The sequence below is a fragment of the Labrus bergylta genome, chromosome 16 (assembly GCF_963930695.1).
Source record: "Labrus bergylta chromosome 16, fLabBer1.1, whole genome shotgun sequence".
Classification (NCBI taxonomy): domain Eukaryota; kingdom Metazoa; phylum Chordata; class Actinopteri; order Labriformes; family Labridae; genus Labrus; species Labrus bergylta.
The window spans coordinates 569,796-593,877 of NC_089210.1; the positions used below are offsets into that span (position 1 = coordinate 569,796).

The 24,082-nt window shown below is 46.6% G+C and overlaps 3 protein-coding genes across 3 annotated transcripts in view; all 3 read left to right on the forward strand.

Moving 5' to 3' along the window:
- Window positions 1–48: 48 nt before the first annotated feature.
- On the forward strand, window positions 49–1,834 carry LOC109976828 (coiled-coil domain-containing protein 134; the record flags this gene model as incomplete). The annotated part of the gene is given in 3 exon segments (XM_065964998.1): window positions 49–230; window positions 1,016–1,087; window positions 1,384–1,834. Coding segments are annotated over 3 exon segments (380 nt in total), but the record flags the coding sequence as incomplete, so codon positions are not given.
- A 2,472-nt stretch (window positions 1,835–4,306) lies between these two features.
- Window positions 4,307–8,201, forward strand: LOC136183015 (uncharacterized). Its single transcript, XM_065964574.1, has 2 exons — window positions 4,307–4,489; window positions 5,552–8,201. Exons 1-2 carry the CDS (start codon window positions 4,468–4,470, stop codon window positions 7,540–7,542), a joined length of 2,013 nt encoding a protein of 670 aa, XP_065820646.1. The 5' UTR covers window positions 4,307–4,467; the 3' UTR covers window positions 7,543–8,201.
- A 478-nt stretch (window positions 8,202–8,679) lies between these two features.
- srebf2 (sterol regulatory element binding transcription factor 2) overlaps window positions 8,680–24,082 on the forward strand; it is a gene marked incomplete in the record, with an annotated part of 19,954 nt that continues 4,551 nt past the window's right edge. The window contains 12 exon segments of the mRNA XM_065964573.1: window positions 8,680–9,011; window positions 19,317–19,347; window positions 19,349–19,578; window positions 19,581–19,653; window positions 19,655–19,679; window positions 21,177–21,364; window positions 21,459–21,606; window positions 21,764–21,865; window positions 21,867–21,917; window positions 23,572–23,827; window positions 23,830–23,852; window positions 23,951–24,065. Of these exon segments, the coding sequence (XP_065820645.1) occupies window positions 8,921–9,011; window positions 19,317–19,347; window positions 19,349–19,578; window positions 19,581–19,653; window positions 19,655–19,679; window positions 21,177–21,364; window positions 21,459–21,606; window positions 21,764–21,865; window positions 21,867–21,917; window positions 23,572–23,827; window positions 23,830–23,852; window positions 23,951–24,065 (1,333 nt within the window).

The window sequence follows — 24,082 nt, forward strand, 5'->3', positions numbered from 1 at the left end:
CTCTCTGTCTCTCTCTCTGTCTCTCTCTCTCTCTCTCTCTCTCTGCAGCGTATTCCCACGTGGTGGAGAACACAGCGTTTTTTGGCGACGTGGCGCTGCGGTTCCCTCGTATTGTCCACCATTACTACGACAGGAACCCGGACTGGGGCGGCCTGCTGCGCTGGGGACTGACCTTCTGTAACCAGACCGGAGTTTTTACTGGAGGAGCTCATCAACACGTCCTCACACTCGTAAGAAGAAACACACAACATGTTTGCTCTTCCTCCTCTTCCTCCTCTTCCTCCTCTTCCTCTTCCTCCTCCTCTTCCTCCTCTTCCTCTTCCTCTTCCTCCTCCTCTTCCTCTTCCGCTCAAATTATTAAACACAACATTCTATAAACTGCACAAATATGAAGAAGATTAAGAAATGTAGCTGTGTGTTATCAGGGCGTGAGACCAAGCAAGAACCTTCAATGTTAAAAAATGAAGCCTGCAGTTCCTGGAGTGTCCACTAGAGGCTGGCTGCAGAAGCACAGGAAGTCACATACACACCCATTCTAAAAAGCCTGTTTTTACAGCAGAGATGAACATGTTTACAGCCTGGTTCAAAAAACCAAATAGGTGTGATTAGCTCATGTCTGGATGGACACACACTGTACGGGGGGTGAATGTTTTGATGACTCATCAGTTTTGATTTGATGAAGGATAAGAGTTATTCACAATAAGGCGTGTAGCTGACCTGATTGACAGGTGGGCGCGGTGTAACGGTTTATCAGGAGGTTTAAAACCCGCCTCAGCTCCAGCTCTCAGCCTGTCGTTAGGTTGACTGAAAGTTAGACTGAGACAGCATTTCCAGCATGGAGACCGCCATCGATGGGACTCCAGCGCCCCCTGCAGGAACAGGCTTCCATTAGTATTTACATTATGATTAAACTGTATCCCCCCAGTGTCGTCCCATACTCTCTGTCTTGATGAAATAAGAACTCTCTTCTTCTTCTTCTTCTTCTTTTCTTCCATGTGTTTGTTTTTGTTTCCAGATGTCACAGGAGTTGGGAATAATCGAGAAAGCCCCGGACTTCACCAACCCGTACCGCACGGAGAGAGACGATGTGAGTACATGACACCTTCTTCCCCTCAAAACGTCTCAAACACTAAAAGATGGAGGCGTCCCCGAGCACACCTGAACTCTGTCTGACTGCTAGACTCCGCCTCCACATGCTCGCTCCGTCTCTGCTCCTCCACAGCAGCAGAGAAATACAAAAAGTCAAACTCCTGCACAAAAACATCGACAACGTTTTGTCCTGGAAAGTTGTCGATGATTTGGTGCAGGAGGAGTTTGTCTGCAAATTTGATTATTGAAATTTCCCAATTTTTAAATCGTGGTAACTCTCGTCCGGCGCTCCAGGTGCTCCACACGGCCGAGGCCTTCCAGAAGATTCTGCGCGAGGAGGAGAAGAGGAGGAGGAAAGAGGAGAAGAGGAAAGAGATCAGGAAAGGGCCTCGTATCTCCCGCTCCCGTACCGAGCTATAGCACCGCACCGACGCACTCGTGCAGCGAGAGGAGACGAAGAGGGAGGAGCTACAAAACGCACAGTCCAACGAGAGGCGGCTCGACTTGCAGACGCCGGAGACGGTGAAAGCTGTCGTCGCGTATTTGAAAGCCAGGCGCTCTCTAAGACGCCTCAAAGTGACGCAGAAGGTTAGTCGCTTTCTGCAGTGATTTATAACCAACAGGAAGTGAACGCCGTCTGCGGAGAGGGGCGGAGCTGATTTTTGATACCTTGAAGTTATTTAAATGTACTTTGGATTAAAATGAATTTAGTGGAATAAAAGTTACTTCAAATCTTTTCCCAGGATTCCCCGCTGTGTCGTGTCTGCTTTAGATTCAATGTGTCTGAAACTCACGTGCTTCAAATGTGCTCGCCAAACGCCACCTCAGCCCGTTGGAGTCGAGCTGGAACTCGTCCCTGTGATATCGTTTGTCCTTTATTTTATTCCGTTTGACTTGAGAAACTTTAAATGAAGTTCTTCTGGCTGCTCGTTTATATTCATGTGAAGTACGGAAGCCTGAAGCGGACATTCCTCCAGACATTTGATTTTACTCCGCTTTCCAGGTCGATGTCAGTCGTCTCCTTCAGAACTTATTTATCTCGTCATATCGAGCTCGCTCTTCCTTTGTTACGAGCAGGTCACTCGGAGACGACGGCTCGCTGTAGCTCAGATTGGTCGGCGCGTGGCTCCGTTCTTGATGGCGTGGAGGCGTCCTCTGTTGTCATTTAAAATAATCACTCAATAACGGTGATCGCTACATTACATTGGCTATGCATAGAAAACGGGCGCCGTCTGCGGACACGGGCCAAACGGTTGAATAAGTTGATCAAGTTATTTAAGAACTCAAACTCGCTCTGTCGCGTACGGCGCTGTGTCCACGTTCTTCGCCTAATCATCATCCACTCGGCTTCCGTCCTCGTCCTCGCTTCACCATCCATCACAGCTCGCTTCAAGTCTCTCGTGTCTCGCTGCGCTCACTGTCGCTCGCTGAACGCCAGCCTCGTTCTCCTGCGACAGTGAGATGAATTAGATCAGATGTTTGTCCACTTTGGGCCTCCGTACTGAGGGACGGTTTATCGGAGTGTTTTAATTTTTTTCTTCATGTTTTTTTATTTCCTCGCCTTCAGAAGGAGTCATCGTTTCTCTGTAAACCCATGACTTCATATTTTTACATCGATCCCTGTAGTTGTTTTTTTCTGTAACGAGGAGAAACGTCGAAAGTAAGGTTGTTTAAACTTGAATACGATACCTGCTTGTTACCACGGCAACAGAAATAAAAGCCCTGGATGCATTCCTGTGTGACGACTCTTCATCTAGCAGCAGCACCTGTTTCTGTGTTTTCATTATTTTGTTTTATTTTGTTTTATGGCAATCGTCATTAAAATGGTTTAAATGGAATTGTACGGAAGAGGATTAGGGCCAAACATGAGAAATACATATGAAAGGAGGAAGATTTTAATTTCAATATGCACTCGAAAAAAGTCGAAATGTTGAGAAAAAAAGTAAATTTCAGGAAAAAATACAATTTAAATACAATTTTGAGAATTAAAACAAATTGTATTCAACTTATTTCTTAGTCTTTCTACTTTTATCCTCCACATTTAGATTTTGACTTTCGACCGTGTGTTTTTCTCTCCAATGTGGAATAATTTCTGAACATTTAGATTTTTTTACTTTTTTCTCTACATATCAACTTTATTCTTAACATTTCAACGTTTTCTTCTACACTTCTTTATTTCTTGACATCTAGACTTTATTTCTGGAACTTCTTAATGAAACTAACCCTCCTCTGATTATTTCTTGCTCGTGAGTGACCCAGATCGGCCTCCGTAGATTGAGATTGATGTGATTATAAAATATTATTACGACTGTTATAAAAACTATCAGTATATTCAGAGGAAAGAAGATCATTACTGCAGAATGAACAAGCCATTTTGTTATCAAGTTTATTGAAATAAAGTGACTGATATGTAAAGTGTTTGATGTGTCTGATTGATGTGTTTGATTGATGTGTTTGTTTGATGTGTTTGATGTGTTTGATTGATGTGTTTGATGTGTTTGATTGATGTGTTTGATGTGTTTGATTGATGTGTCTGATGTGTTTGATGTGTTTGTTTGATGTGTTTGATGAGTTTGTTTGATGTGTTTGATGAGTTTGATGAGTGTGTTTGATGTGTTTGATGAGTGTGTTTGATGTGTTTGATGTGTTTGTTTGATGTGTCTGATGTGTTTGATGTGTTTGATGAGTTTGTTTGATGTGTTTGATGAGTTTGTTTGATGTGTTTGATGAGTTTGTTTGATGTGTTTGATGAGTTTGATGAGTTTGTTTGATGTGTTTGATGTGTTTGATGAGTGTGTTTGATGTGTTTGATGTGTCTGATGTGTTTGATGTGTTTGATGTGTTTGATGAGTTTGTTTGATGTGTTTGATGAGTTTGTTTGATGTGTTTGATGAGTTTGTTTGATGTGTTTGATGTGTTTGATGTGTTTGATGAGTTTGTTTGATGTGTTTGATGAGTTTGTTTGATGTGTTTGATGAGTTTGATGAGTTTGTTTGATGTGTTTGATGAGTTTGATGAGTTTGTTTGATGTGTTTGATGAGTTTGTTTGATGTGTTTGATGTGTTTGTTTGATGTGTTTGATGAGTTTGATGTGTTTGATGAGTTTGATGAGTGTGTTTGATGAGTTTGATGAGTTTGTTTGATGTGTTTGATGAGTTTGTTTGATGTGTTTGATGTGTTTGATGAGTTTGTTTGATGTGTTTGATGTGTTTGATGAGCCGACAGGGGGCAGACAGCAGCTTCTCTTTAAACAGGAAATCTGATGGTTTTGTTTTTAGCTCAGCAGCTCAACAACATGTAGCTACCAAAGCGAACGAAACACCCAGAAAGTGTCCCACAAAGCCTGAATGTAGAGAGCAAGCTGCGTTGTTAGGAGAGATGTCTTTAAACGTGGACTCCGGTAAGAGTTCATCTCCTGATTGTTGCTCCTTCGTCAGAAGTTAGCAGCTAAAGCTAACCCCCTCTATATGCGTAGTTAGCTTTTTGCTGTCAGTTCTTATTATTAGTTCACTTTAAAACAGTAAATATCGACATAACATTACGGATTAAATCTTGATCTTTATATGTGATGTTTGATTTTTGGTTTACGGACAAGTTTTGGTCGAATAAACGAGTTTATACCGGTGTTACGGTTTAAAGAGTGACCGTGTCAACTGGCGACTTTTCAGTAGCATCAGATGTTGAGTTCCGAAAGTGTCCAAACTAATGTCTTTATGTTTAGTCTTTTATAATTATTACTCATCAGATATTTCGTTATTGAAAAACACAAAAAGAGGAATTAGTCAGGACACTTTTCCGTCTTCAACATCTGTCGTACGATTCGTAACCACGACAACCGCAGACAGACTGGGCCGGAAGTCTCCAGTTAACAAGGTCACTCTTTACAACACAACACCGGCAGGTAGTTTGTAACGCTAGCTTTGACCCTAACCTGTTCATGTTCAGAAGCTTCCTGACAAATAAACGTTTCTAGGTTTTTACACGCCACATTAAACTCTCTGTTTTAATAAATTACAGATACATTAACCGTTATTTAGATTAGATTACTTTATCTGACCAAAAAGTCCCATTATGAACTTTTTAATTTGATGTCAGTCACATACAGTGATCAAAATGTTGTGTTTTCACCAACATTTAAATACAGTATTATTACATACTGTATTTAAATGTTGTGTTTTCACCAACATTTAAATACAGTATTATTACATTCTGTACCTTTTAATGACAGAGGGTCATGATTTTAAAACACGCTACATTAAAGGTTTGAAGTACAACAAAACCCGGGACAATCACTCCAATTTAGAAAAGGTGTTCAGATACACGTCACCACTTTATGTCCTACATTAGTTTAGTGATATGAGAGGGTCTAATTTGAGCTCTTTTGAAGACAATGACATGCTAAAGGTGCATTTAAAGAAAAGACAGTTACAGACAGTTTCTGTTGCTCTGGTTTTCTCACCAGGGGGCGAAGAGAAGAAAATGAAGGCTCTGATGGAGGGCGAGAAGGAAGGAGACTCTGAAACCAGTTGGGGTGAAGGACTCAGGCTCGTCCTCATTGGAAAGACGGGATCTGGAAAGAGTGCTTCTGGAAACACCATCCTGGGTCGAAGGGAGTTCCTGTCACAGGTCAGCGCCCGTTCTGTCACCCAGGTGTGTCAGCTGGCGAGCACCGAGCTCGCCGAGGAAGAGGACGACAAAGTGGAAGGACAGACTCTCTCACAGAGGAGGATGAGGAGGGTCAACGTGGTCGACATGCCGGGTTTTGGGGACACTCACCTCAGTGTGGAGCAGATTCATGCAGAGATCGCTACGTGTGTGTCTCTCTCCGCCCCCGGGCCTCATGCGTTCCTCTTGGTGGTGCCTGTAGGACGATACACTGACAGTGAACACCAGGCCGCCCGGGAGCTGGTGCAGATATTTGGGGAGGTTGCTCTCCGTCAGCACACCCTGCTTCTTTTTACCAGGGGCGATGACCTGGAGGGGATGGGGATTGAAGAGTACCTGAGGGAGACTGCACCAGCTGGACTGACGGCTCTGATTGACAGGTGTGGGGGGCGGTACCACGTACTCAACAACAAGGACCCTGGTAACTCTGCACAGGTTCAAGAACTGTTAACAAAGGTGTACGAGATGGTGAAACAGACAAGCACAGGGTTCTATACCAACGAGATGTTTTTAGAGGCAGAAGCTGCAATCAGGGAGGAGCAGAGAAGGATGATGATGGAGAGAGGGCAAGCAGAGGGGGAGGAACAAGGGGGGGTCAGCTGCAGCTTGGAGGAGCAGACTACTCTTACAAAACGAAGGAAGTGTGACCTGGAGTCAAACAGAGCAGGTGGATCACAGGAGGTCAGGAGAGGGAGCGACGAGGACTTTAGGGTGGAGAGGTGGAGGGAGGAGAGCAGATGCAGCACCTTCAGCTTCCTGAGGGACGGAGTGAAACAGTGCAGGGAGCAGTTCAGAGGCAGACGCAGAGAGAGCAGCAGAGCGGTGGGAAGGCGACAGTCTCTCCGCTCATCGTTCAGGAGGGAGGCGGCTCTCTCGGCTAAAGTTCTGCACAGAGTGAAGATCTTGGTGGCTGCTGGAGCCACAGGGATGGCTGTTGGAGCAGTGTTTGGGGCAGCTGCCCCTTTAGCTGCTGCAGCCGGGGCGTCTCTGATGGGGAACTCTGTGGGCTTCGCTGCAGGTCAGTTAGCTGGGATGTCTGTAGCCGGAGGAACAGGTGTGGGGAAAGCTGTGGGGGCCATAGTGGCGGCGGCCTCGGGGAAAACTGCATTGGCTCTCGGCGCAGCAACAGGTGGAGTTTTGGGCGGTTCTGTTGGAGCGATTGCTGGTGCTGAGGCTGAGAGTCCCGGTGAAGGCGCACTGGATGCCCTGGGGCAGGTCAGCCTCATCGGAGTCTCTGCTGTTGGGATGGCAGCGGGTGTGGGAGGCACCCTAGGAGCTGGAGCTGCTCTGGGTGCAGCTCTGGAGGGAGCAGCTTGGAGCACTGCAGCCCTCAGTGGAACTGAAACCGCATCAGCAGGAGCAGCGGGTGTAGTGAACGCCTCTGTATCTCAGAGTTTAGCTTCAGCAGCAGGGCAGCATGCAGGAGGCGCTGTGGGGAGTCTGAGTGCAGGAGCAGCAACTACTCAGTGTGCTGCTCCTGCTGCAGCAGCTGCATCTGCTACAGGAGCAGCTGCATCTGCTGCAGGGTCTCCTGGTGCGCTGTGTGGAATAACAGGGCCCAGTATGACATCAGTGACAAACACAGTTGTGTCAGATCCCTTGGGCACAGTGAGAGCAACAACATGCTTCCTGAGCGCAGTGGCTGAGATCGGTAAGGCTGCAGCAGGCATCGCCCTGGCCGGTGGTCTGGTGGTGAAGGTGGTAAAAGAAAGAGTGAGAAGTGGAACAGGAGCGACAGAGGCCAGTTTCTCAGAGAAGAAGTCGTATGAGATCTACTGGAACAAATAGATCCTAAAGTCTCAGAATCCACTGGATGAGATCGTTGTGCTGTTTTTTTCTGGCCTTGGAATCAAGAACTACTCGTCACAGACGCTTGAGTGAAGGATGGACATGTTGTTATTGCCATGGAAACACAAACGTACCTGTGTTTGACAGACTTGGTATCATGTGTAGGAATGATCGAAAGGCAGATCTAGAAATTACAATTGCAGATGTTTGTTGAGATGACGCAACTAATAGCTAATCAAGTAAACGGTCACATTAAAGCTTTTGGGTTGTCTCTCTTGATTTAAAAACACACTTTAAAGGAAGAATGTGGGACACATAAATATATCATAAATCAAGTCTAAATCGAATTGAGAAACATGAATGATTTTTCTGCTTTTATTTTTGAAAAGTAATAAATATAAAACAGGAGATTCTGAAGGCTGATGTGAGTACTATTAAGAGGCGATGTCATTATTAACTCTTCTTGAAGTCATGGCTGAGCATTAAGGAACAAAAGGACTGAAGTATTAAAAGCTGATTTCTTACTGGCTGATGAAAATTGAAGTGTTTTCACTTGTTGTAAAATGAAACCAAACACGTGTTTTAAAAGTTATAAATTTAGATTTCAAAGTTGAAATTGTTTAAAATGTTCTGCAGTGAAATAAACTTTCATCACTTCACACGCTCGGGTCTGATGTTTTATTTGAAATGTTTTTATATGAAACTGCTGATACTACGACCTGATCAGTTTTCTGTGACTGTGTTTAGATATTCCGTCATGCCAGGACACTCAGGAAAGAGATTTTTAATCTCGATGAGTTTTCTTTACTGGTTAAATAAAAGTTAAGTAAAAAAAAAAATATATATATATATATGAATTATATTTATAATGTATTTATATTTAAGTGTATCATTAAATGATTAAGGGCTTAATGTATTATTTATATATTTTTATTATAATTTATATTTTATTTACAACTCAGTGTCATTTTATTGTGAAGGGCTGTTTCCGTCATGACGTTCACTTCTATTCATGAACGTAGGGGGCGCGGTTTGTAAACAACAGGAGCTTCCCATGTTGACGTACTATCAGACCACGCTAAATGCGACCTTTTCATTGGACGACGAGGACTGGTCTCATGACAACAACAGCTAGCTCTGAGCCAATCAGAGAACGCCCTGGACCACAGCGTCTGTTTGTGAATGACGCAAACAGCGTAAAACAAGATGGCGCCGTGTTAAGCATCAATTGATGTGAATGAATTCATCGCCGTAGAAGTCTGCCTCCTCTGAGGCTGCGCGGTCGTGTTCCGGACAGAATCATCGACATTAACGGTTGTTGTGGGCCGTGTTCGTGTCCTCCCTCCCGGTCACACCGGGGCGACGAGCCGCCGACAGGATGGACGGCGGAGACTTCATCCCCACCATCGACAACATGGACTCCACTTTAGCGGAGTTAGGAGACGAGTTCACTCTGGGAGACATCGACGGTGAGTCCGGGTGACGCTGCTGGTGGAGCTCCGTGTTGTTGTTGTTGTTGTTGTTGTTGTTGTTGTTGTTGTTGTTGTTGTGAAGAGGTGTTCTAAGTATTCATGACTCATCTGGTCGATGTTCAGCTGGAGGAACATCTTTAAATGTCATGATCCCAGAATATGATGATTAATATATTCATCAAACAATATCGAGACCTACGGAGTCCCTGAAGTCCAAAAAGCTAAAAATAAAAAAGCCACAAGATATTTCCTTGTGGGCAGAATATTTAAAGAGGCTTTAATGGAAGAGGTGACGTGGTGACGAGTGACGAGAGGTGACGTGGTGAAGAGGTGACGAGTGACGTGGTGACGAGAGGTGACGTGGTGAAGAGGTGACGTGGTGAAGAGGTGACGTGGTGAAGAGGTGACAAGTGACGTGTGACGAGTGACGCGGTGACGAGTGACGTGGTGACGAGTGACGTGAAGAGGTGACGAGTGACGTGAAGAGGTGACGAGTGACGTGGTGACGAGAAGAGGTGACGAGTGACGTGGTGACGAGGTGATGAGTGACATGGTGAAGAGGTGACGAGTGACGTGGTGACGAGGTGATGAGTGACATGGTGAAGAGGTGACGTAGTGACGTGGTGACGAGTGACGAGGTGACGAGTGATGTGGTGACGAGTGACGAGTGACGTGGTGAAGAGGTGACGTGTGACGTGGTGAAGAGGTGACGTGGTGAAGAGGTGACGAGTGACGTGGTGACGAGTGACGAGTGACGTGGTGAAGAGGTGACGTGTGACGTGGTGACGAGTGACGTGGTGAAGAGGTGACGAGTGACGTGGTGAAGAGGTGACGTGGTGACGAGGTGACGTGGTGAAGAGGTGACGAGTGACGTGGTGACGAGTGACGTGGTGAAGAGGTGACGAGTGACGTGGTGACGAGTGACGTGGTGACGAGAGGTGACGAGGTGAAGAGGTGACGAGTGACGTGGTGACGAGAGGTGACGTGGTGAAGAGGTGACAAGTGACGTGGTGACGAGAGGTGACGAGGTGAAGAGGTGACAAGTGACGTGGTGACGAGAGGTGACGAGGTGAAGAGGTGACGAGTGACGTGGTGACGAGAGGTGACGTGGTGAAGAGGTGACAAGTGACGTGTGACGAGTGACGCGGGTGACGAGTGACGTGGTGACGAGTGACGTGAAGAGGTGACGAGTGACGTGAAGAGGTGACGAGTGACGTGGTGACGAGTGACGAGGTGACGTGTGACGTGGTGACGAGGTGACGAGTGACGTGGTGACGTGTGACGTGGTGACGTGTGACGTGGTGACGAGTGACGTGAAGAGGTGACGTGGTGACGTGTGACGTGGTGACGAGTGACGTGAAGAGGTGACGAGTGACGTGGTGAAGAGGTGACGAGTGACGTGTGACGTGGTGACGTGTGACGTGGTGACGAGTGACGTGAAGAGGTGACGTGGTGAAGAGGTGACGAGTGACGTGGTGAAGAGGTGACGTGTGACGTGGTGAAGAGGTGACGAGTGACGTGTGACGTGGTGAAGAGGTGACGTGTGACGTGGTGACGAGTGACGTGGTGAAGAGGTGACGAGTGACGAGTGACGTGGTGACGAGGTGATGAGTGACGTGGTGAAGAGGTGACGAGTGATGTGGTGACGAGTGACGAGTGACGAGGTGACGAGTGATGTGGTGAAGAGGTGACGAGTGATGTGGTGAAGAGGTGACGAGTGATGTGGTGACGAGTGACGTGGTGACGAGTGACGTGGTGAAGAGGTGATGAGTGACGTGGTGACGAGTGACGTGGTGACGAGTGACGAGTGACGTGGTGACGAGGTGATGAGTGACGTGGTGAAGAGGTGACGAGTGATGTGGTGAAGAGGTGACGAGTGATGTGGTGACGAGTGACGTGGTGACGAGTGACGAGGTGACGAGTGATGTGGTGAAGAGGTGACGAGTGATGTGGTGACGAGTGACGTGGTGACGAGTGACGAGTGACGAGTGATGTGGTGAAGAGGTGACGAGTGATGTGGTGACGAGTGATGTGGTGACGAGTGACGTGGTGACGAGTGACGAGGTGACGAGTGATGTGGTGAAGAGGTGACGAGTGATGTGGTGACGAGTGATGTGGTGACGAGTGACGAGTGACGAGTGACGAGTGATGTGGTGAAGAGGTGACGAGTGATGTGGTGAAGAGGTGACGAGTGATGTGGTGACGAGTGACGTGGTGACGAGTGACGAGGTGACGAGTGACGAGTGATGTGGTGAAGAGGTGACGAGTGATGTGGTGAAGAGGTGATGAGTGACATGGTGAAGAGGTGATGAGTGACATGGTGAAGAGGTGACGAGTGACGAGTGACGTGGTGACGAGGTGATGAGTGACATGGTGAAGAGGTGACGAGTGATGTGGTGACGAGGTGACGAGTGATGTGGTGAAGAGGTGACGAGTGATGTGGTGAAGAGGTGATGAGTGACATGGTGAAGAGGTGACGAGTGACATGGTGACGAGGTGACGAGTGATGTGGTGACGAGTGACGAGTGATGTGGTGAAGAGGTGACGAGTGACATGGTGACGAGGTGACGAGTGATGTGGTGACGAGTGACGAGTGATGTGGTGAAGAGGTGACGAGTGATGTGGTGAAGAGGTGACGAGTGACATGGTGACGAGGTGACGAGTGATGTGGTGACGAGTGACGAGTGATGTGGTGAAGAGGTGACGAGTGATGTGGTGAAGAGGTGACGAGTGATGTGGTGAAGAGGTGACGAGTGACGTGGTGACGAGTGACGTGGTGACGAGGTGATGAGTGACATGGTGAAGAGGTGACGAGTGACGTGGTGACGAGTGATGTGGTGACGAGTGACGAGTGATGTGGTGAAGAGGTGACGAGTGATGTGGTGAAGAGGTGACGAGTGACGAGTGATGTGGTGAAGAGGTGACGAGTGATGTGGTGACGAGTGATGTGGTGAAGAGGTGACGAGTGACGAGTGATGTGGTGAAGAGGTGACGAGTGATGTGGTGAAGAGGTGACGAGTGACGTGGTGAAGAGGTGACGAGTGACGTGGTGACGAGTGATGTGGTGACGAGTGACGAGTGATGTGGTGAAGAGGTGACGAGTGACGTGGTGACGAGTGACGAGTGATGTGGTGAAGAGGTGACGAGTGACGAGTGATGTGGTGAAGAGGTGACGAGTGATGTGGTGAAGAGGTGACGAGTGACGTGGTGACGAGGTGATGAGTGACATGGTGAAGAGGTGACGAGTGACGTGGTGAAGAGGTGACGAGTGATGTGGTGACGAGTGACGTGGTGACGAGTGACGTGGTGAAGAGGTGACGAGTGACGAGTGATGTGGTGACGAGTGGCGTGGTGACGAGTGATGTGGTGACGAGTGACGTGGTGACGAGTGAAGAGGTGACGAGTGACGTGGTGAAGAGGTGACGTGGTGAAGAGGTGACGAGTGATGTGGTGAAGAGGTGACGTGGTGAAGAGGTGACGAGTGACGTGGTGACGAGTGATGTGGTGAAGAGGTGACGAGTGACGAGGTGACGAGTGATGTGGTGAAGAGGTGACGTAGTGACGAGTGATGTGGTGACAAGTGACGTGGTGACGAGTGACGTGGTGAAGAGGTGACGTGGTGAAGAGGTGACGAGTGACGTGGTGACGAGTGACGAGGTGACGAGTGATGTGGTGACGTGGTGACGAGTGATGTGGTGACGAGTGACGTGGTGACGTGGTGACGAGTGATGTGGTGAAGAGGTGACGAGTGACGTGGTGAAGAGGTGACGAGTGACGTGGTGAAGAGGTGACGAGTGACGTGGTGACGAGTGACGTGGTGACGAGTGACGTGGTGACGAGTGACGTGGTGAAGAGGTGACGAGTGACGTGGTGACGAGTGACGTGGTGACGAGTGACGTGGTGACGAGTGACGTGGTGAAGAGGTGACGTGGTGAAGAGGTGACGTGGTGATGTGGTGACGAGTGACGAGGTGACGAGTGATGTGGTGAAGAGGTGACGTGGTGAAGAGGTGACGGGTGACGTGGTGACGAGTGATGTGGTGAAGAGGTGACGTGGTGAAGAGGTGACGAGTGACGTGGTGACGAGTGATGTGGTGAAGAGGTGACGAGTGACGTGGTGAAGAGGTGACGAGTGACGTGGTGACGAGTGACGTAGTGACGAGTGATGTGGTGAAGAGGTGACGTGGTGACAAGTGACGTGGTGAAGAGGTGACGTGGTGAAGAGGTGATGTGGTGAAGAGGTGACGTGGTGACGAGTGACGTGGTGAAGAGTGACGTGGTGACGAGTGATGTGGTGAAGAGGTGATGTGGTGAAGAGGTGACGTGGTGACGAGTGACGAGTGATGTGGTGACGTGGTGAAGAGGTGACGAGTGACGTGGTGAAGAGGTGACGTGGTGAAGAGGTGAGGAGTGACGAGGTGAGGAGTGACGTGGTGAAGAGGTGACGAGTGACGTAGTGACGAGTGACGTGGTGAAGAGGTGAGGAGTGACGAGGTGAGGAGTGATGTGGTGAGGAGTGATGAGTGACGTGGTGACGAGTGACGTAGTGACGAGTGACGTGGTGAAGAGGTGAGGAGTGACGAGGTGAGGAGTGACGTGGTGAAGAGGTGACGAGTGACGTAGTGACGAGTGACGTGGTGAAGAGGTGACGAGTGACGAGGTGAGGAGTGATGTGGTGAAGAGGTGACGTGGTGAAGAGGTGACGAGTGACGTAGGTGACGAGTGACGTGGTGAAGAGGTGACGAGTGACGTGGTGACGAGTGACGTAGTGACGAGTGACGTGGTGAAGAGGTGACGAGTGACGTGGTGACGTGGAATGTCCTCCTTCTAACTTTAGATTCTGCTCCTGAATGCTCTGGAACCGTTTTGGACGCCCCTCTGTTTGTCAGATATGAGAGCAGTTATCAGGTCAACAGGTGTTGCAGTGATGGAAGCGGTCAAGAGAAGTGGTTCAGATAGAAGTGATTGTACCCGACCTAAAAAGCCTCTGCATGTTTCTAATAAGCTCCACGAGCAGAAACGTGCTCAAACTAGGATCAATATTGGAGATGCTTTTGAAAAATGGAGAGAGGTTAGAACACAGAAAGGTTTACAGACCCATGCAGAGCTGGATAAACACTGAAGCTTCAGAGTCCACCACATGGTGACCTGAGTGAGCATCCACTCTAGAGAGGGGGGGGGGGACAGCTCTCTATGATGTTTAGAATCTGGACTGCAGTACCCATTTTAAACACTAGGGGCTAGAGGTAAATGCTTCTTTTTTTTTTTAAATGTTTAGGTTACTGATTATGTCTAGCAGCTGAATAAAAAACAAAACCAATAAGAATGAATGATTTAGATTGAAGACTTGAATGTGAAGACTTGTTTTATGGTATGGTTTTTATTCTGCAGCATGTTTGCTAAAAGGTTCTCTCTGTTCCCATCGAGTGCTCCGCTCTGCAGCCGCTGAACAAACAGCCTCCTGATCTCTTATCAATACACGCTTCCCCTCTTGGCACAGCGTGAATGCACTTGGATTTTGGTGAAGTGCCGGCTGGTGCAGAGTCACCAGATTTCCATTAGGCTGGAATTCGAGCGAGCGCTAAATCAGCAGACCGGACTGCTGGGGTCCCCGTGTGTGTGTCAGACAGAGGGAGATGGTTACACTGTGTTTGTCCTCTGGCGATGGCGGGCTGTGGGTTCATCCTACTCACTGATATGAATAAAACAGACCGTTGTGTTCACAGCATCACCTGCCTTTAGTCTCTGGAGGGAGTTCTCCTTCTAAACGGGGTCTGAATGAGCAGACAGCAGTTAAAGCCTCCGGCCTCAGTTATGTAACATCTCATAATCACTGAGTGAAAGGAAGGAATGTTCAGATATCCTGGGACACATCTGAGGAGTTCAGGTGCAGCCAGGCCGTGCACACCTGAGTTCAGCTAGTTATCGATGGGTCCCCAAACTTTAAATAAACTACGTCTGTGTGCAGGAGAGGAAGAGGAAGACTCCTGCAGACCAAAGCGTCTTGTTTATTTTAGACGGTCTGCAGGAACTTAAAAACAAGAAATTACTCAACATTAGGTGACCAGAACTTCTATTTTGGTTGTCGTGGTATCAAAACAAGAATCGGTATCGGTTCATTTTCGCGTATCCTGTCTTGGGGTGGTTTCACGTTAGGGACTCGAGCTCATTTGGTCAGTGTGAACACAAACGTACCGTACTCTGGCACCGTGCATGGATTGTAAATCAATACCAACACGTCTGTGCCTTTTAGACAGCCTGCAGGAGTTATTAAAAACTAGTAATTACCACATATTGGGGGTCTATAACTTATATTTTTTAGTTACCATGGTATCGAAACAGATATGGATCATATTGAAGTCTGACTCAGGCTCTTATTGGCCTACAGCTGTCTCCGGAGAACTTTTTCTCACTTGATATAAAATCCACTTTCTCTCAGTTCTTGAGCTCTGAAACGTCTCTTTGCTGATGGTTCTCTGCAGACCTCCAGAGGTCCACATAAGCTTTGTTTCTCAGACATGTGCGCCTCGTTGAATGTGAGGTCGCAGAGGCCCATGGACCCTTCCCACATTCTCCCTCCCCCAATTATTCTCTTAGCAACTGCAGAGGAGGTTACATAACCTGTTCTTTTTGTGCTGAGCGTCTGATGAACCTGCCCCCCCCCCCCCCCCCCCCCCCCCTTTGGTCTTTGTGTCAGCTCGTCTGAGGCCATCGTGGCTCCGAGCGGCTTTGTCCCTTCTGTCATGAACAGTCGCCCCCCGTGGAGGTGTACAGTGGCGTGCAGAGCAAGTGCAAGGTCTAGTGTGTCTGCTGGTTTAATGTGTGTGTGTTTGACAGGTTGGGAAATGTTACCTTCTGTCTGTGTCCTTCAGTCTGCTACAGTCTTCTACGGTTTACGTTCTTTTATCACTGTGAACTTCTCTGTCGTAAGTTACAACCTGGAAAGTATATCCTGTTGTTTCTAGTTGCCTTTTGGGGTCCTCAACAAAATATTTTCTTGAAATGGTTAGATGAAGAGAACCAAAGCTTTACATAATGTCCCTCCCTCCCCGCCACACGGACACAAAATAAGAAATAACGAGGCTAAAACTGAAAACCTGTTTACGATCCAAAAGAACCAAATTATTTTAAAGATCTTTTCCCAGGAACTTAAGTCTTTAAACTTTATCAGGATCTTCATATTTACAATATGACCTGCTGATGAGAACACTCGTTCAGAGCGCACAGATGTTACTGGTAAACACAAATATTTGCGAGCCATCTTGGAGAGTTGCAGGTTTGTGGTGACCCTGTTTTTCTCCACCCAATCAGTGAGATGCTGTCTGCAGAGAGACAAGTCTCTCTCATGTCAGTCTGCATCTGGATCGCACCCTCGTTGCTTTTGCCACAACAGTACTGTCTCCATTTACTGAGGTCAAAGGTTCATGTAATGGCGTTGTCTGATAGCATAGCGGTTATGTTGTGTGTCCCACGTACGGAGGCTGTATTCCTCGTCTCAGCGGCCAAAGGTTTCAAATCCGACCTCGGCCCTCGCTACATGTCGTCCCCCTCGCTCTCCTCCTAACATTTCCTGTCTCTCTTCAGCGGCTCTGATAGAATTTAAAAAACGAAAAAAGGGCAACAAACTAACTTGTGCAATGGTCAATTCACACTGAGAGCGCCCTCTGCTGGAGCAAACTGCAAACTACTTCAGACCGTCAGCTGCTCTGATAGACTTTTTGAAATCCAACGGCTCATTACAGTTTGAATGTGAACTTTCTCCCCCAGGTTCAAATGAAGGTTTATCACATCACAGTGACTTAACGTCTCTGTGTGAAGAGAAGGGAAACTCCTAATGGTCCAGTGTAATGTAGTTTAAATTAAACAGTTCTGTTTACATCAGCTCACTGTGTTACTGATGCTCCTTAATGTTTATCTCTAATTACATTTCCTAATCAGAGTTCTCTTCCCATCCTCAGACCTCTCTGAGCAGAAGATAGTCTGCGCTCTCTCTCTCTCTCTCTCTCTCTCTCTCTCTCTCTCTTCTCTCTCTCTCTCTCTCTCTCTCTCTCTCTCTCTCTCTCTGTCTCTCTCTCTCTCTCTCTCTCTCTCTGTCTCTCTCTCTCTCTCTCTCTCTGTCTCTCTCTCTCTCTCTCTCTCTCTGTCTCTCTCTCTCTCTGTCTCTCTCTCTCTCTCTCTCTCTCTCTCTGTCTCTCTCTCTCTCTCTCTCTCTCTCTGTCTCTCTCTCTCTCTCTCTCTCTCTCTCTTTTGTCCAGTCAGACTGAGTCCAAGGCTGCAGACTCTGTTCGTATCTGTGATTTAGATCAACAAAGGCAGTGATTTTTTTTTTACCACATGGACCCTGTCAGGGACTTGTCAAAAGCCTTTAAGTTCCAAAGTCCTGTTTGACACTAAAGTGATACAACAAAACATTTAAACCTCAAACAGGGACCGTTGGGATAATCTTATAACCTAGTTTATTCACTTTGAGAGTGGATGCTCACGCAGGTCACCATGTGGTGGACTCTGAAGCTTCAGTGTTTATCCAGCTCTGCATGGGTCTGTAAACCTTTCTGTGTTCTAACCTCTCTCCATTTTTCAAAAGCATCTCCAATATTGATCCTAGTTTGAGCACGTTTCTGCTCGTGGAGCTTATTAGAAACATGCAGAGCTTTTTAGGTCGGGTACAATCACTTCTATCTGAACCACTTCTCTTGACCGCTTCCATCACTGCAACACCTGTTGACCTGATAACTGCTCTCATATCTGACAACCGAGGGGAGTCCAAAACGGCTCCAGAGCATTCAGGAGCAGAATCTAAAGTTAGAAGGAGGACATACTGGCTGCTGCATTGTTGTCAGAGAAGCCAGCACTTCAACATAGCATGTTTCCTTAGTGATCAAATAGTAAGATACCTTTATCATCTCACTGATTGGACCTTGTCGAGGCACAGTCTCTGATAGGTTGGATCACAGGTTGTAAAACAAACAGCCCGTGTATCAGCTGCTTCTTGAAGGTGTAGAATCAGGTTTTTAGTGCACGTTCTTCATCATTACGGTTCCTTCGATCCGTCAGTGCTGTTAGAGAGTCTTTATCTAAATACTTTTTTTATCTTGTCTTTGTGGGCCATCAGTAAGATTACGACACTTCTTCAAGGCCGTCCTCCTGAAGGCCTTTTGCTTTCAAGGACAATCAGTGCACTGATTTACGACCTCCATAGTAGCTGTGTGCGAGTGATCATGTGCCGATTCAAGGCTGAGTGAAGCTCCAGTGGAGGACAGGTTCTCTGTCAAGGACACTCAGTGAGCCGAGTATAAAGATGATTATCTCCACGCTGGGAGTAGCCTTCTCCTGAGCTTAAAGGTTTCAGTGAAGTCATCATTTATTTATTTATGAGAAATGATGCCCGACAGGTTTCTCCACATTGTTCACAAATACAGAACTTGATAGACGATGGTTCCCTCCCTCTGCACGGAGACTTTCAGATGAACCTTTCTTTATAGATTCTGTGAGTACTAATATTACCTCCAACATTTCCAACAGTTATGAAAGACAGAGACATCCTCCCTTCGATATTTGTAACGGGACGAGTCATTGGAGGCAGTTGCCATGACAACATGTTTATTGTTGCTGTGGTGTTAGGTCAAAGTTCTGGAAACTACTGCCTACAAATAACACATTAGGAAAAAAATAAAGGCCAGCAAATATATATTTTTTTACAATTTCTCAATTTCCTGATCTGATGACGTGATCAAATCTGTGACTTAAATGTTTTATTGATTAAACAGAACATAATGCCTTCTCAATTAAATGTACTGTAACAGATGTGTATAGGACACAAAAACACAATTTGTTATTTTGGCCGGTAAAAAAATATGTTTGGCAGGTGAATTTTTCATCTACCTGCCACCTTGGCTGGTGAGTCATAAAGTTAATTTCGGACCCTGCCCTAAACTGTGGAACAGCCCCCCTCATCCCATCAGGTCTGCACCCCTCTGTTGACTCTTTTAAATCCTGTCTCAAGACATACTTTTATATTTTAGCATTTGAGTCCTCTGGTCCTGAATAGACCGTTTCTTTCAGGTTCCTTTGTTGCTTTCTTTCTTTATTCTTTCTTTATGTATACATATTCTCTCTTTCTGTGGACGTTGTGATATCAAGTTGTTTTTTGTTTTTTTAATGTCTGTTGCTGTTTTTAAATGTGCTTTATGAATAAATATGACTTGACTGATGAAGTCCTGAGCGTCTGCAGTGGATCATGATTTTACTTCTTTGATAAAACCCGATGGACTGTAACCTTCGTTTTGTTTCTCCTGTTCCACAGAGATGCTCCAGTTCGTCAGTAACCAGGTCGGGACTCCCAGACCTGTTTGAGGACCAGATGGCCTCGGCAGGCTCTGCTCAGAGCGGAGCCTCCACCACCCCCGCCCCCAGACCAACTCCTCAAACCCCACGGACCCCGACCCCTGCTGCGTACCAGAGCTCCAACAGTAGTCTCACCCCCTCCCAGACACTTTCTCCCCAGTCCCTCCCCCTCACCCCTCCCCTCACCCCCGTACAGACCCCCTCCCCACCGCTGTCTCCTCGGGGCAGCAGGTGACCCGCACCCCTCCGCTCCTCCAGCCGAGGCCTCAGGTGGTGCAGCCATCCAGCCTCAGCCCCACAGACAGCCCAGCCCACCATCCAGGTATTTACCCTCTGACCCCCCCCCCCCCTCCAGGTACACCCCAAATCTTTAGTGTGACACAAGTAAAAACTTCTCACTGAGAGACTTCAGAACGCTTTGCTCAAGAGTTTTAAACATCAACAACACCAACAGGATCAAAACCTGCACAAACATGTTGTAACATTCTTTTATTTTAGCAATTTAGATTTTGTTCCTGCTGAACGGTGGTGCAGTGGTTAGCTCTGTTCCCTCACAGTGAGGAGGTTCCTGGTTTGAATCCCTGTCTGTCGGGAGTCTCTCTGTGAGGAGGTTCCTGTTTGAATCCCCGTCTGTCAGGAGTCTCTCTGTGAGGAGGTTCCTGGTTTGAATCCCCGTCCTTCAGGAGTCTCTCTGTGTGGAGGTTCCTGGTTTGAATCCCCGTCCTTCAGGAGTCTCTCTGTGAGGAGGTTCCTGGTTTGAATCCCCGTCCTTCAGGAGTCTCTCTGTGAGGAGGTTCCTGGTTTGAATCCCCGTCCTTCAGGAGTCTCTCTGTGAGGAGGTTCCTGGTTTGAATCCCCGTCCTTCAGGAGTCTCTCTGTGAGGAGGTTCCTGGTTTGAATCCCCGTCCTTCAGGAGTCTCTCTGTGAGGAGGTTCCTGGTTGAATCCCCGTCCTTCAGGAGTCTCTCTGTGTGGAGTCTGCATGTTCTCCTTGTTCATGTGTGGGTTCTCTCCTGGTTCTCCGTCTTCCTCCCACAGTCCAAAGACATGCTCGTTAGGTTAACTGCTGACTCTAAATCGTCTGTAGGTGTGAATGTGAGTGTGTCTGGTTATCTGTCTCTATATGTCAGCCCTGTGATTGGCTGTTGAACTATATGTCAGCTCTGATTGACTGGTGTAACCCCGCCTCTCCTCCCAATGACAGCTGGGATCAGCTCCAGCCCCCCCCGCGACCCTGAACAGGGAAAGCGGTGTAGATAATGGATGGATGATTAGACGATGTTCCTGCAACCTTTGATGGATTCATTCCTCTCCTACACTCCGCTCTTATGAGACAGATGTCGTTTTTTATATCCCGCTTTGGCACTTTTTGAGTCAATGGATCATTAAAATAACAGATTGTGTCTTTTTCAAACACGTAGCATGAGAAAGTATTGAAACATTTCGACGAGCTCGTGGTTCCATGTTGGCGTTGAGACTACAGCGGTGATGGAGGAGAGCGGTCGGGCGCCGGCCTCTCCATCTGAGATTTAGTTATCTGTTGTGGAGAGTGTGGATTTATTTTCTGTCCTTGTCCTCTCAGTTTGAAAAAAGAAAAGTTTCTGCTGACAGGAGAGAGATTCCAGAGCAGCGACAGACTGTAAAATATATGATCCCGCTCTGCAGCCCTGCAAACAGTTGTGCACAGCTCAGCACAAAAAAACATCCAGCCTGAAAGATGGAGTTCACCGTCTCGTCTGAAATAAACACAAACGATGCAGATAAACTTTTATCATCTCTGAAGGAAACGAGCTGACTCTTTTTATTTTTATTTCCTGCAGATGCACACTCAGGGGATCGCCATGCAGACGCAGAGCTTCCCGGGCCACACCCTGGTTCAGACCCACAGCCAGACACCGCTGCCCATCCAGACGCAGGCGGCCCAAACCGTCATGATCACCTCCAATGGCGGGCGCTTCATCCAGAACCCGGTCATCTGCCACCAGAGCCCCCGCCCCTAGTTTCCAAGGTGACCTAACACAGGAATCATAGTTTTTATTTAAAGTTGAAGCTGTGCTTAAAAAGTATGTTTAACCCCACCTCTTTTGTCTCCTCCTTTAAAGTCCTCCAACACAAATGCAGAGCATTATGACATCACAGCAGCTCCAACCAATGACCATTCAGCACCAGCGTGTTCTGACCTCCAACGGGATCCAGACTCTCTCTACGGCACCCGCTGCGGTCATGCAGCAGCAGATGCAACAAGTACCCGTAGGTACCCCATCCATTGTGAGAAACGATCTGAACACATCATCATTTAACGTACCTGAATCTGCGATCTGACCACCACGATCGGGGTCGTGTGGCGTCCGTGTACTTACATCTCTATAAGCGATCATATTACACTCTGAATGTTTGTTTCCTGCAGGTTCTGGTCCAGCAGCCTCAGATCCTGAAGACCGACTCGCTGGTTCTCACAACGCTCAAACCCGACGGCACACAGGTGCTGTCGACCATGCAGAGTCCCGCAGGGGATCGCCACCTTAACCACGCCCATCCAGAACACGGCGCTACAAGTACCGGTAAATACGCAAAGATATTCAACTTTGATTGTTGAGAGTTTCTGTGACTTAAAGGGAAATCTTCTCAGGGGAGCAGACGTGTTTGTGTTTGTGTTTGTGTTTGTGTTTGTGGTTGTGTTTGTGTTTGTGTTTGTGTTTGTGTTTGTCTTTGTCTTTGTTTTTGTTTTGTGTTTGTTTTTGTGTTTGTCTTTGTCTTTGTTTTTGTTTGTGTTTTTGTGGTTTGTCTTTGTTTTTGTCTTTTTCTTTGTCTTTGTTTTTGTCTTTGTCTTTGTCTTTGTCTTTGTCTTTGTGTTTGTGTTTGTTTTTGTGTTTGTCTTTGTTTTTGTCTTTTTCTTTGTCTTTGTTTTTGTCTTTGTCTTTGTGTTTGTGTTTGTGTTTGTTTTTGTGTTTGTCTTTGTTTGTGTTTGTGGTTGTCTTTGTTTTTGTTTGTTTTTGTGTTTGTCTTTGTCTTTGTGTTTGTTTTTGTCTTTGTCTTTGTTTTTGTTTTTGTCTTTGTCTTTGTTTGTGTTTTTGTGTTTGTCTTTGTTTTTGTCTTTTTCTTTGTCTTTGTTTTTGTCTTTGTTTGTGTTTGTGGTTGTGTTTGTGTTTGTGTTTGTGTTTGTGTTTGTCTTTGTTTTTGTCTTTGTTTTTGTTTTTGTCTTTGTTTTTGTGTTTGTCTTTGTCTTTGTTTTTGTTTTTGTGTTTGTTTTTGTCTTTGTCTTTGTCTTTGTGTTTGTGTTTGTGTTTGTTTTTGTGTTTGTCTTTGTTTTTGTCTTTGTTTTTGTCTTTGTCTTTGTTTTTGTCTTTGTCTTTGTCTTTGTGTTTGTCTTTGTTTTTGTGTTTGTCTTTGTTTGTGTTTTTGTCTTTGTCTTTGTTTGTGTTTGTGGTTGTGGTTGTGTTTGTGTTTGTGTTTGTGTTTGTTTTTGTTTTTGTCTTTGTCTTTGTCTTTGTTTTTGTTTTTGTCTTTGTTTTTGTCTTTGTCTTTGTCTTTGTTTGTGTTTGTGTTTGTGTTTGTTTTTGTGTTTGTGTTTGTTTGTGTTTTTGTCTTTGTCTTTGTCTTTGTTTGTGTTTGTGTTTGTCTTTGTTTGTCTTTGTCTTTGTCTTTGTCTTTGTTTGTGTTTGTCTTTGTTTGTCTTTGTCTTTGTCTTTGTTTGTGTTTGTGTTTGTCTTTGTTTGTGTTTGTCTTTGTCTTTGTCTTTGTTTGTGTTTGTCTTTGTCTTTGTTTGTGTTTGTCTTTGTTTGTCTTTGTCTTTGTTTGTGTTTGTCTTTGTTTGTGTTTGTGTTTGTCTTTGTCTTTGTTTGTCTTTGTCTTTGTCTTTGTCTTTGTCTTTGTTTGTCTTTGTCTTTGTCTTTGTTTGTCTTTGTCTTTGTCTTTGTCTTTGTCTTTGTCTTTGTCTTTGTTTGTCTTTGTCTTTGTCTTTGTCTTTGTTTGTCTTTGTCTTTGTCTTTGTCTTTGTCTTTGTTTGTCTTTGTCTTTGTCTTTGTCTTTGTCTTTGTCTTTGTTTGTCTTTGTCCTTTGTTTTTGTCTTTGTTTGTGTTTGTGTTTGTGTTTGTGTTTGTGTTTTGTGAATGTGACCATGACACGGTGTTCAGGTCATGGAGGTGTTAGTGGCTCTAATCCATTCTGAGTGAATCCCCCCCCCCCCTGAATCTAGTGTTCCGGGTTTCTGCCCAGACGCTGATGAGCAGCAACATCCTCACCACCGTCCCCGTCATGATGGGCGGAGGAGACAAGCTGCCAATCAAACAGCTGCAGCCCGGCTCCTCCCACTGCTCGAACGGCGGCAGAGTGAGCATGGAGCAAACACCGATGATGGGAGGAGTGATCGGGCCGGGAGGCGTGGTGAAGGAGGGCGAGAGGAGGACGACCCACAACATCATCGAGAAGAGGTACCGCTCATCCATCAACGACAAGATCATCGAGCTCAGAGACTGGTCATGGGGAACGACGCAAAGGTCAGTGACTCAGACGATAACAGGAAGTGAAACTTCTGTATGTTCTAGTGAAGGTCAGATGACGGCGTCGCTTCTTGACATGATCGATTTCCTCACAGATGCACAAGTCGGGCGTGCTGAGGAAGGCCATCGACTACATCAAGTACCTGCAGCAGATGAACCAAAAACTACGGCAGGAGAACCTGGCCCTGAAGATGGGGACCCAGAAGAACAGTGAGTGTTTAGAAAGA

Coding starts and splice junctions, on each gene's coding strand:
- LOC136183015 (XM_065964574.1), top strand. CDS start 4,468: ATGTCTTTAAACGTGGACTCCG. Junction 4,490..5,551: donor GTCTTTAAACGTGGACTCCG/GTAAGAGTTCAT, acceptor TTTTCTCACCAG/GGGGCGAAGAGAAGAAAATG.